Source organism: Anoplolepis gracilipes, chromosome 3, assembly GCF_047496725.1.
Source record: "Anoplolepis gracilipes chromosome 3, ASM4749672v1, whole genome shotgun sequence".
NCBI lineage: Eukaryota > Metazoa > Arthropoda > Insecta > Hymenoptera > Formicidae > Anoplolepis > Anoplolepis gracilipes.
This window is the reverse complement of record NC_132972.1, coordinates 16,900,660-16,913,600: the sequence shown is the minus strand read 5'-3', so window position 1 is coordinate 16,913,600 and position 12,941 is coordinate 16,900,660. Positions and strand designations below refer to the sequence as shown.

The 12,941-nt window shown below is 29.5% G+C and overlaps 1 protein-coding gene across 2 annotated transcripts; it reads left to right on the top strand.

Annotated features, from left to right (window-relative positions):
* The first annotated feature begins 6,005 nt into the window (after nucleotides 1–6,005).
* LOC140664059 (gamma-tubulin complex component 4-like) lies at nucleotides 6,006–12,841 on the top strand. 2 transcript variants are annotated; one of them, XR_012046377.1, is made up of 11 exons: nucleotides 6,006–6,462; nucleotides 6,761–6,847; nucleotides 6,924–7,050; nucleotides 7,133–7,323; nucleotides 7,534–7,628; nucleotides 7,724–8,046; nucleotides 8,524–8,988; nucleotides 9,947–10,124; nucleotides 10,207–10,429; nucleotides 10,882–11,145; nucleotides 12,643–12,841. XR_012046377.1 is itself a non-coding variant. In XM_072888782.1 (10 exons), exons 2-10 carry the CDS (start codon nucleotides 6,779–6,781, stop codon nucleotides 11,038–11,040), a joined length of 1,830 nt encoding a protein of 609 aa, XP_072744883.1. In that variant the 5' UTR covers nucleotides 6,006–6,462; nucleotides 6,761–6,778; the 3' UTR covers nucleotides 11,041–11,178. The 2 variants fall into 2 exon arrangements, 1 of the variants encoding a protein (XP_072744883.1); XM_072888782.1 differs by lacking the exon at nucleotides 12,643–12,841 and having other exon boundaries at nucleotides 10,882–11,178.
* The last annotated feature ends 100 nt before the right edge of the window (nucleotides 12,842–12,941 follow it).

Sequence of the window (12,941 nt, the reverse complement as noted above, 5' to 3'; positions counted from 1 at the left end):
GACTAATCAGACGGCGCGCGGCCGGAGTACTTAGGAGCGTAATATGCCATGGGACCCTTCGTGTTTATCGTACATTTTCTTCATTAAAATTTTATTGTAAATTTTCTTGTTAAATAATGAATAAATAAATAAATCAATAAATTGATAGATAAATAAATTAAGTTTTAAAAATTTCTCAAAAAGTTGAAGTTTAAGTAAAAACTGAGAACACCATCGTTTCTATGAAAAAAATTACGTATCATATGCATATGACGCATGTAAAGACAATTTTTTAAGAAATTGTTTAAACAATTTATTTATTATAATAATGTTTTTTTTGCCAGTAATCTTCCTAAATATTCATGGAACATCCCGTAGTTATTCCCATCACTGCTTGATTAGCCGTGAGAATTTATGGGTTAAATAATTGAATAAATGTATAAATAAATAATACATAATTAAATGAACATAATAATAAGAAATAATAAATAAAAATAAAAAGCAATCAGAAATTTGTATACATTTCTAACTGTGCTTATTCTTCTTTATTTATTTATTTATTTATTTATTTAATTATTTACCTATCAATTTATTGATTTATTTATTTATTCATTATTTAACAAGAAAATTTAAAATAAAATGTTAATGGAGAAAATGTACGGTAAGCACGAAGGGTCTCATGGCATGCTACGCTCCTAAGTACTCCAGCCGCGCACCGTCTGATTAATAAACTTTAATTGTTAATAACTCGGTAAATAATGGTCTGAACCAAAATCGGAAAAGGAACTTTTTACTCAAAATTCCACCTTCTTTCACTCCTAAAATATTAATTGAGAGTTACGGGACACCCTGTATATATATATACAGTGTATCTCAAAATGATCGTATCATCTCTCGGGTGCAGGTTAGGTTAAATGGAACAGAAAAGTCCTGTACCATTTTGCGATTTTCAGAATAATTATTGAGAAATTAATTTACAAAGATCGGCAAATCTGGCGCGAGTATCAGCCCGCTGCAAGAAAGATGGCGAGAAGGACGGCCTACCACAAAAAAGATGGCGAGAAAGATGGCCCACAGCTAGGCCGATCGCTAAATAATAATCGCTAATCTATTGTTCTTATCAACGCTTCTCGTCTATACCCCTGATAACCGCGAGGCAATGGCGCCTATTTACGCCATATTGAGTAGAAGTAAAGAGACAATAACAATATACGATTGTCATTTTTTAGTATTATATCTACCACAATCGCATGTATTCGATATATTGGTGGCTATGTCTATACGGATGCTACTATATATGCATTGTAAGAGAGACAAAGAAAGATAATAATGCTATCTTTGTCTCTCTTGCAACGCATATATAGTAGCATCCGTATAGGCACAAACACTGATATGTCGAGCACACGGACGCAATTGTTGGCAGATAATGTCAGACAAGGAGCGACAATCGTGTACTATCTTTGTCTTTCTACCTTCACGCGGTACTACCAACATCGATTCGTTAGCTGTATTTTAGGTACAGATAGCCATATTCTAATTTTTCGTTTTCAGCTTCGAAAAAGTTATGTTTCTTTATAAATTTTGTTTTAAAATGTTCTTTATAAAAATTAGAAGGGTCGTAAAGAGCCGAATTTTGCAATTTAATTCTTAAAAATTTATAATAAATTTAATTCGAATTCAAAGAGCAGCTACACCTGATCCGCGGTAACTCGCGATCAGCAGTACATTTTTGGAAATTTTATTTAGACCTTTTTTTCAAAAAATCACTCTTTACGACCCTGCGGACAATGTTGCTGATTAAAAATATCATAATTTTATTGCGATTTTCTCTAAATTTTAGCTGTAATACGACAAAAACGAATCCGTAGTTCGCAGCTGGCCGATAGGAGTCTTCACAGTGCCTCCGGTAGAAAGAAGATTCCGACAAGGAAGATTCCGGACCGAAAATGTCGTAGGATAAGAGATCCGACTGTACTATGGTCCGAATTGAAACCAGGTTGAAGTGACCTCCGTACAGTTAGCTGAACCACATTGATTTTTTTATAATTAAAATTAACTAATCGCTTGGTAATTGTTTGGTGATGATTGGTCGTCCAATTAAAACGTTTGGTCGTTCACCTTTTTTTTTTAATTAAATAATAAAAATTTCGAAGTAAAGTTAGCCGAATATTTTTATTTTTCGTCCAATCGAGTTAAACAAAAACTTATTCGATGCAGAATCGTTAGGTGGTCACGAATAAATTCTTTACAACGTTTGGTGGTCCATCGTTTATCCGAAAAATGAAAAAAATCATGTGCGGTAAAATGACGACGATGACTGTAAAATTAGCCGGACCAATATATTATTTATTAAGCAATTTTATTCAAATTGGTTTTACATGATTCAAAATCGTTTGGTGGTGATTGGTAGTCCAATTAAAACGTTTGGTGCTTAATTATTAGATTATCAAGATTCCAAATTCTTTTAAGGCTGATTCACACTTTGGCAAAAAAGCAGGTAAATGTGAAGATGAGCGGTCCTCCTCACCGATTTTATTGAAAATTTTTTTAGTAATAGATTTTGGCTCGAAACGAACGAATCTAGCAAGATTCCCGCTGTTGAGCTCTGTAGTTTTGATCGGTGGCCGACAGGTGGCGCCGTTGTCACTTGTTTAATTAATAATGTTAATTATTTATTAATAAAATGCTTTAAATTATGAATGTTATGGTGGAGCAATAAAAGGCAATTAAGGAGCAATCGTTTTATGTTGAATATACTTGCAATAGAATATGGGAAATACATATTTCCAATAAAGTGTTTGGTTCTTTACTGCATCGGAAAAAGTAATGCTACAAGCGGAGCAATTGAATTTTCTCATAAGGAAATCGTGGAGCAATCATTCTATCGAAAAATCATTGTTAAATTCTTTGAGATATAATTATAAACAATAATCCCGCTGTTGAGCCCTAATTTAATTAATAATTACCCAAGTAGCACATATTCGTTTCAAAAACGTTTCACAAATGTTTCTGCGAAACGTTTTAAAACCGGCTTTTAAAAACGTTTCTAATTGGTTAAAATGTCCACTTAAAAAACGTTAAGGGAAACGTCATTTTCTAACAAAAAAAAAAACGTTTAAGAAACTGTCAAAATACGATTTTTTTCCTTTATTTGTAAAAAATTTGTTTATCCACAAATTCAATAAAATAATGCAAATATGGATATAATCCATCTATTTTCATGTTCTGAATCTCTTCTCCAAATTACATCAGAAGTCAAACTGACAAAAAAGACATAATTTAAATTATACTTTTAGTACCTGTTTTTTTAGGTTTTATATACATGTTATGAAAACTTGAATACGAGTTAAGTCTGAACACGCCACGTAGCGGCAAACGAAAGAACACTATATTATAAAATATTATAAAATATTATAAAATATTATAAAATATTATAAAATTATATTATATTAGTATATTATAAAATAGATCTTTTTTGTCTTGTCGAAAAGATGATCAAAAAGTCATCTTTTCGTCGACTTAACGTAACTATGACTTTTAGAAGACATTTTTTAGACATCTTTTAGTTTTCTGTGCTATCTGGGGATCGTCTTAATAAGTACAGTCTTAATAATGTGTATATATATAATTTTGAATTAAAACATTAATTTTTGTTCTATTTATAGAAACGTAAAATATACGTTTCTTAAACCATGATTTTAAAAATGTTTCTGTTGAAACGTTTCTTATTGGTGCTTGACGGTTAAAAAATATTGGATACGTTTAGAAAACGTTTATAAAACGAACATGTGCTACATGGGGTGTTAGTAAAAAAAATAAGAAATATAAATATTAAATTATGGGATACAAAATGTGCAGTTATTTTATATCTTTTATATAAGCTTGTTTATCATACTTAATATGTATATACATGCGTGCAATACGCGCCTTCACAGCGCTTGCGCAGAAAGGGGTGTCATACATACTTGTTTGTACATAAAATTAGAACTGCCTTATACATAAGGAGTTAGCAGTCTAGTATTATATAGAAGTCTGTGACTATAATATATATATATCAGAGAGAAACCTCCCAAGTAGCACGTATACGTTTCACAAATGTTTCTGCGAAACGTTTTAAAACCGGCTTCCGAAAACGTTTTTGATTGGTAAAAATGTCCACTTAAGAAACGTTAAGGGAAACGTTATTTTCTAACAAAAAAAAACGTTTAACAAAACGGTTAAAATACCGTTTTCTTTCTTTTATTTGTGAAAAATTTGTTTATTCACATATATATATATGTGCATTATTTTATTGAATCCGTGAATAAACAATCATATTTATTATATATATATATATATATATATATATTAAATATAATTTAGTTCAATTTTATTAAAATATATATATATATAATGTGTGTATATATATATATATATATATATATATATATATATGTGTGTGTGTGTGTGTGCGTGCGTGCGTGCGTGTGTGTGTGTGTTTATACATGCACGAATATGTATACAAGCAATTATATTCATCGCGCGATTGCTTATATGGCTACATAAAAATGTTTCAATAATAACATATAACATCCCAAGTAGCACATATTTGTTTCAAAAACGTTTCACAAATGTTTCTGCGAAACGTTTTAGAACCGGCTTTTGAAAACGTTTCTAATTGGTTAAAATGTCCATTTAAAAAACGTTAAGGGAAACATCATTTTCTAACAAAAAAAGAACGTTTAAGAAACTGTCAAAATACGATTTTTTTCCTTTATTTGTGAAAAATTTGTTTATTCACAGATTCAATAAAATAATACATATATGGATATAATCCATCTATTTTCATCATGTTCTGAATCTCTTGTCGAGATTACATGAGAAGTCAAACTAACAAAAAAGACATAATTTAAATTATACTTTTAATATCTGTTCTTTTAGGCTTTATATACATGTTATGAAAACTTGAATACGAGTTATTTAAGTCTGAATACGCCACGTAGCGGCAAACAAAGGAACACGTATATTATAAAATAGATCTTTTTTATCTTGTCGAAAAGATGATCAAAAAGACATCTTTTCGTAGACTAAAATTAATTATGACTTTTAGAAGACATCTTTTAGACATCTTTCAAAAGATGACTTTTTTTTTGTAGGTAGAAAGATATCCTTTTAGACATCTTTTAGCCTTGTCAGAAAGATAATTTAAAATAGACATCTTTTCGTCATCTTTTAGTTTTCTATGCTATCTGGGGATCGTCTTAATAAGTACAGTCTTAATAATGTGTATATATATATATAATTTTGAATTAAAAAATTAATTTTTGTTTTATTTATAGAAACGTAAAAAATACGTTTCTTAAACCATGATTTTAAAAATGTTTCTGTTGAAACGTTTCTTATTGGTGTTTGACGGTTAAAAAATATTGGATACATTTAGAAAACGTTTATAAAACGAACATGTGCTACCTGGGATGTTATTCGTAGTATATAAAAATATTGCACGCAATTACGCAATAACTAATAAAATATATTAATTAATTCATATATATGAAATTTCTTATCTATAATTTATAGATATAGCATGGACTTGAACCAAACGATAAGTTTACCGACAGTATCGAAAAGTGGATGTGGCTAAGTGTTTCCAATTCCTAAAAGTGGATGCAATGGCGCTGCTGCACAACATGTAGAAAGCGTTTTACGAAAAACGCCGGCATGGCCGCTCTCATGGTTTCTCTCTGCATATATATATATATATATATATATATATATATATGTATGTATATACTATACAATTGTACAAAGAGTAAAAAAAACAGGAGAGAGTATATGGGTCGAGCTAAACGGACGGAAATGCCTATATATACCAGCATAAAAGTGAACACTCAAAATGGCTGCTTATATTTTAATATGCAACAAATAAAATAATATATATTAATAATATTGAAATTTTAACATATTATTTACTGTCCTTTAAATAGTATATCTAAATAAAACATAACCTTCAAAACATTAAATTCTTGTTATTATATTGATAACAATTATTAACCGATGAAATGTTATCCCATAATTTCGCGCTGTTGTTATGCCACAGGCCTGACAATGCACCATAATTTTATTTCACTATTTTTTTTAAGAATTAATAATTGTGCAAAATAATACGCGCATGTATCTCTCTGATAACAGCAGCAGACGATGCTAATAAGCGTAAAAAAAGTGGACACTCAAGATGGCGGCTTCCGTCAGCGATTTAGCTAGCTCCCATCACCGATACATTTTCTCCTGTTTCTTTTTACTCTTTGCTCTTTGCAATTGTACGAACGCCAACATGAAATGATACCTTTAAACGAGGTTATAAATTTGAAGTTAGTCGAAATAGATGTATGTTTACTAACATTTACAAACAATTTAAGAGAATTATATATTATATAATTTGAAATTAATAGAAAGATAGAACGATAACAGAATTAGAGTGAAAATGAGCGACTACGTTTGAAATAGGTATGCTTGTTTTTATGACGTATTATTCATAACATTTAAATATAAACAATTATATATATCACATATTAGTCATATATATAAAATTAAATAAACATTTAATAATTTCAATATATAATATATTAGAATTTAAACACATATTACACAAATATATATAATTAAACATGTCATATTTAAATTGATATTTTCATATCCAGTATGATCAGCTGTCTTGTTTAAATAGTCCAATGTCAAATTGCATTTCTGCATTGAATCAACAAGTTTACAACTGTTTAAAATAAATTTTTACCTTTTACTATAGATATTTTTGATTCCCAAAATGTTGCACGAGATTTTATTATCACTTTGGGGATGCTCAACCAGTGTATCACAGATGATAGAAGCAGATGTAAGTATATCATAACTATAAGTAAAATAAAATATATTATCTCTTTACAATTATTATTATATAATTTCTCTTATAGTCTATAGATCTTGATAAATACTTACATCCTGGAGAACAAGCATTACTCAATAAAATATTAGACATTGTGAAGGAATGCAATGTTATACGAAATTTTATACATACAGTGAACAGTGAAGATACAAAAGGTCTTAGGAATATTCAGATAAAATATTTTGTACAAATTGCATAATTGTTCTATGCATAACTTGATCCTTTTACATTTCGCAGAAGTTCTTCCTGGCCTGTACATATGTGCTCTGTGTGATGGGATGGATCAGGCACTTGAGCCATTTCGCGAAGAAATAATTGAGCTGGAGCATACAGTTTTAAATGACAGTTATACTCCTTTGTCGTTAATCCTCTGCAACATTGAAAAATATACTTGTTTATTTTCTCTTTTGCATTCCATTATTCGTGAGGTGACTATTTCTACAAAGTCAGTGTTTGCATATACAGTTAAGGAAAAATCTAAGGAATGTAAAAACATACTTGTGATTTTAAAAGAATGAAAATGGATTAGTTAATTATTATGAAATATTATAATAATTTATGCACAAAGATGAATGAAGAAAAGAACGAGAAAGATTAATGTGATTCTGTAAACATCAAAACTTTCTTTTTTACTCCAGATTCGAACGCAGAAACTCCATGGTTCTAAATTATTGCAATGTTTACATCAGCATATGCATACTGGTATACCTGAGATTAGTTCCACTTTGGAATTGTAAGAAATTTGTAAAACTCGACACCAGTATTATAATTATATTATTGTATTATAATCTATATAATTTAGATATTCTATTTTATAAATATATATAGAATGACTCACTCCGTTCATATCGTTTTCTACAAACATCTAACAAGCTGGCTCTTGTATGGGCATCTAGAAGACGCTCACAGAGAGTTCTTCATACAGAAAACATTGGATTGTGAGAAAACTCTGGTGCATGAGGATGTGAAAAATGATATCGAGACACGCGACCAATTGGCAAATAATAGCAAAAATATCGATGTCAATATGTGGGATTACGATGTTCAAATGGACATGCTTCCATCCTACATAAAGCCGTCCTTGGCGAACAAAATCTTGACCATTGGTCAGACTGTAATTATGTTTGGAAATGATCCCAGGCAAAAGAAAGGTAATTTTATGAAAAAAAATCAATTTTGAATTACCAGTTTGAAGAAGGGAACAAATTCAAAAATACAATTTTTAGGAAAATAAAAAACTTAACTGACGTCGTTTTGATTTTTCCTAGACGAAATTTTTATAAGAATTTTTTTAGCATACAGTCAATTAGTCCCAATGCAAATAAACGTATCAGATTCGTGATTATGAAATTTTTATTATATAAATAAGTTGATAAATTTTTTCCTTCTTAAAATTAATGAAATTTATGCATGAAAAAAAAGGTAAAATAATATATTATCTATAAAAATCATTATTTGATACTTTAATAATAAAGAAGTATTAAAACAAACATTTTAAAAGCAAAAATTTAATTTACGATTTTTTATCATTTAATTTCTTTCAAGAATATTATTCTATACTTCTCATCATGTACTTCAAGAATTACAATATAATTACGTAAAGATAAATAACTGAGAACATTTTTTAGATTTCAGCACAATGTCTAAATCGAAGAATTCCATATGGGGCGACAAGGAATACGAGTATTTCAGAAAACTTCAGAATCTTCAAGCGACATCGAACATTGTCGAGTTTGACCGCACGATCAACGAATTGAAACAGTGCGTAACAGAACTTTTGTGGAATGTTGCCGTCGAGGAAGCGCAACTGATGCAACAACTGAGACTAGTGAAGGAGTTCTTTCTGATGGGTCGCGGTGACCTGTTCCTGGAATTCATTAAACTTACGGCACATATCTTAAATAAAGCACTGACAAGTCACACATCCAGAGACATTAATCTCGCATTTCAAATAGCACTAAGAAAAATGCATTTAAATGACGAAAGTGCTATAGATAGTTTTAATTTCGCGGTGCCCATGCCACCTACCGAAAACGAGGACGTGGACACGGATACCACTGACCTTCTCAACAACGAGAGACAAGATCCTAATGGTAATTGCATTTATTATATTTTTATTTTGCACTTTATTTTTATAAATATACAGGGTGATTCAGACCACCTGTGCAGGCCGAATGTCTCGAAAACCGAGAACGGCAGATAGAAATGTTTCCTACAAAAGTTGTAGGATTTCAAGTAACGCATTACATAGTAATATTAGTACGACCTTGAATAGCGTTGTCAAGGTCACGTGAAGGTCACCTTCAATTTCTTAAATGGAACCTACAATTTTTTATTACATATTCTTATAGCTTACCTCGAAAGCTTTCCAAAACGCTGCAATAAAATATTTTTTCATTAAATATTTTCCGAGTTATAAAGATTCAAAGTTGCAGTATTTTGACGTAAAATAGAAGATATCTCGTAAAATATTCATTTTTCGATTAATTTACCTTAATACTTTTATGCACAGATTAATGGGACGAATCAATTGGCGTAAAGAAAATATAATTATCTTTAAGAAAAAATCTGAATTTGCAACTGGCAGTTACACATTTTTACTTTAACATAATTTTGTGTTTCAATTACGGCAATTGATTTGTCTCATTATTCTGTGCATAAAAGTATTAGGGTAAGATAATCGAAAAATGAATATTTTACGAGATATCTTGTATTTTATGTCAAAATATTGCAATTTTGAAGCCTTATAACTCGAAAAGTAATGAAAAAATATTTTTTTAGTGTTTTGGAAAGCTTTTGAGGTAAGCTACAAGAATATGTAATGAAAAATAGTAGGTTCCATTTAAGAAATTGAAGGTGACCTTCACGTGATCTTGACAACGCTATTCAAGGTCGTACTAATATTATTATGTAATGGGTTACTTGAAATCCTACAACTTTTGTAGGAAACATTTTTGTCTGCCATTCTCGGTTTTCGAGATATTCGGCTGGCACGGGTGGTCTGAATCACCCTGTATAGTTAAAAATACATTTTTTTTTTATTTATTCCAGAAAAACGTGGATGGGGTCTTATCACGCTGAAGTATAAAGTTGTTTGGCCGTTGCATCTGTTATTTAGTCCAGTTGTGTTAAACGATTATAATATTTTATTTCGCTTCCTATTGAGAGTTAAAAAGACTCGGATAGATCTATGGAATCTCTGGAGTGAACACATGCATCATAAAAACGTGTAAGTTACATTTATTGTAATTAAAATTGAGATTTTTATTCATTGTACACAACTCACATAGCAAAATATTTATAATTCACAGCGACATTGGTGTAATTCAGTTGAGAAATAATTTGGTCTTCATTGTCGACAACTTACAGTATTATCTGCAAGTGGACGTATTGGAAAGTCAATATGCTGTGATGGAAGCGAGTATGAAATGCACACGAAATTTCGAGGATATACAAAAGGCACATTCTGTATTTCTGGCTAACGTTATGTCGCAGACCTTTTTACTTGGCAATGAAGCAGGAAAGAAAAATTCTGTAAGTTTATCACAGAATTACGCATTCACAAAATTCACAATTATGCCGAATGTTGCAAATTTAGTGATCCATCCTTGGTATCTTAATTCTTTGATTAATTTAGAATCAATCTTTTCTTTTTCTAACAATAAGTGAAAACATAAATCATTATTTATGCGCATATTTTCAATATTCGATATTATTTTATTTTTTCAATAAAATTACGAGACTTTGTCAAAATTTATTTACAATTAAAAAATAAGGATTTACTATCTATATTTGCATGCAGTTTAGATTCTAAAAAAATTATGTTTATGCTTAAAATACTTAAGTGCTTAAATAAAAATTAATTTTACTATATTAAGGTCGGTATGAAATATAAGAAATTCGCAGATAAAAATTGGCTCTGTAAATCTAAGACACTTGTATACATTGTTTTGTTTATATGTTTTATTTATATATTTTTTCAACAGGTAAATATGTTGATACACCTTTTATTACGACTATGCGACGATTTCATCTTACAAGCGTCCATGTGGGAAGTTGGTAATTTGCTTCCAACAGAGAAAGAGGAACTCAAAACACTATGCGAAACACTCGACAGTGTAATGAACTGGTTGACAAAGCATTAAACAGAGTGCGTGCGCAACCCTGTGGGGAACACTTAGCTCGATTGCTACTGAGACTCGATTTCAATAGATGGTTCAGTCAAAAAGTCTAAAAGAGGTAAAAAAAACGTACGTAACAAATTATAAGTGAATGCTAGTATAATATTGTAAAAACGAATAAAGAATTATATATTCTTAATTGTTTTAAATTCCATGTTGAGACAAAGGTACTAAAAGATCAAATAACACTCTATTAATATTTTTCATTAATTACAAAGAAAACTATGTAAATTTGAAATATGAGAACTTTAATTTACATATAAAAAACATTCTAGTCTACACACATATACCCTACCATAGAGATTACTTTGTATGTTTCTATATTTCTTGAATTTATTTTTTTGTACTATGTAACTTGTAATCTACAAAATTAATAGAGAATAATTTTTTTGATCCATATAATTTTAACATACACTTGTATACATTAAATAATGCTCTTTACATTGCACATTTAAACATTTATTTTGTAAAATAATGCTAATGGCAGTAATGGTAAAAGACTAGTATGACATGTATCTGTGTTTATGGTGTGTACATTCTTTTTTCTTATAATATATAACATACTATTATATATTATATTATAATAATATATGTTAATCTCTCTGTTAATCAAAGAAAATCTTAATGCATTATTTCATATTGTAATAATTATGAAAATATATATATATATATATATATATATATATATATATATATATATATATATATATATATATATATATACAGGGTGTCCCAGACCTACCGAATCACCTGTTAATAGTGGATTCCTGAGGTCATTTGGAGACAAAAATCCTAATACCAAAATGTCGAGGCTATAATAGTTTTCAAATGGTAAGAGTTTAAAGTTGACCAATTAGCATGACAAAACTTCGCGCGCTCAGGCACGTCGCATATTAAAAGTGCCACCGCACTAAATTTAATTATCGACATTGAAATATTGATAAATTATGTAATTAATTTCTTGTTAAGTTATTGTTGTGTAGTAATTTATTGTTATTAAAATAATTTTATAAATTTATCTCCTTCATGTGCGGTTAATAAATTTCGTTATTAGAATATCTCTGCAATGACAGAAAATCTTCGTAATTCCGCGCACAACATTGAAATTGAATTTAATTGGGTGGTTATGAGGATTTTCTGTCATTGCAGAGATATTCTAATACCGAAATTTATTAACCGCACATGAAAAAAATAAATTTATAAAATTATTTTAATAACAATAAATTACTGCATAACAATAACTTAACAATAAATTAAATACATAATTTATCAATATTTCAATGTCGATAATTAAATTTAATGCGGTGGCACTTTTAATATGCGGTGTGCCTGAGCGCGCGAAGTTTTATCATGCTAATTGGTCAACTTTAAACTCTTACCATTTGAAAACACTTGTAGCCTCATTTTGGTATTAGGATTTTCGTCTCCAAATGACCTCAGGAATCCACCATTAACAGGTGATTCGGTAGGTCTGGGACACCCTGTGTATATATATATATATATATATATATATATATATATATATATGTATAAAGAATGTCCCATAACTCTTAATTAATATTTTAGAGATGAAAGATTGAATCTTGAGCAAAAAATCCTTTTCCAATTTTTACTCAGATCATTATTTATTGAGTTATTAACAAATAAAGTTAACTAATCAGACGGCGCGCGGCCGTTTATTTCTTAACGAGAAAAATTGAAATAAAATTAATTGAGAAAATGTACGATAAGCACGAGGAATCCCATGGCGTGCTATGCTCCTACGTATTCCAGGTATATACACACAATATATATATATATATATATATATATATTGTAATATATATGAATATATATCATAAAAGAAGTATAAAAGAATAATTCTT

Coding starts and splice junctions, on each gene's coding strand:
- LOC140664059 (XM_072888782.1), top strand. CDS start 6,779: ATGTTGCACGAGATTTTATTATCACTTTGGGGATGCTCAACCAGTGTA. Junction 8,989..9,946: donor CGAGAGACAAGATCCTAATG/GTAATTGCATTT, acceptor TATTTATTCCAG/AAAAACGTGGATGGGGTCTT. Junction 10,430..10,881: donor AAGCAGGAAAGAAAAATTCT/GTAAGTTTATCA, acceptor TTTTTTCAACAG/GTAAATATGTTGATACACCT.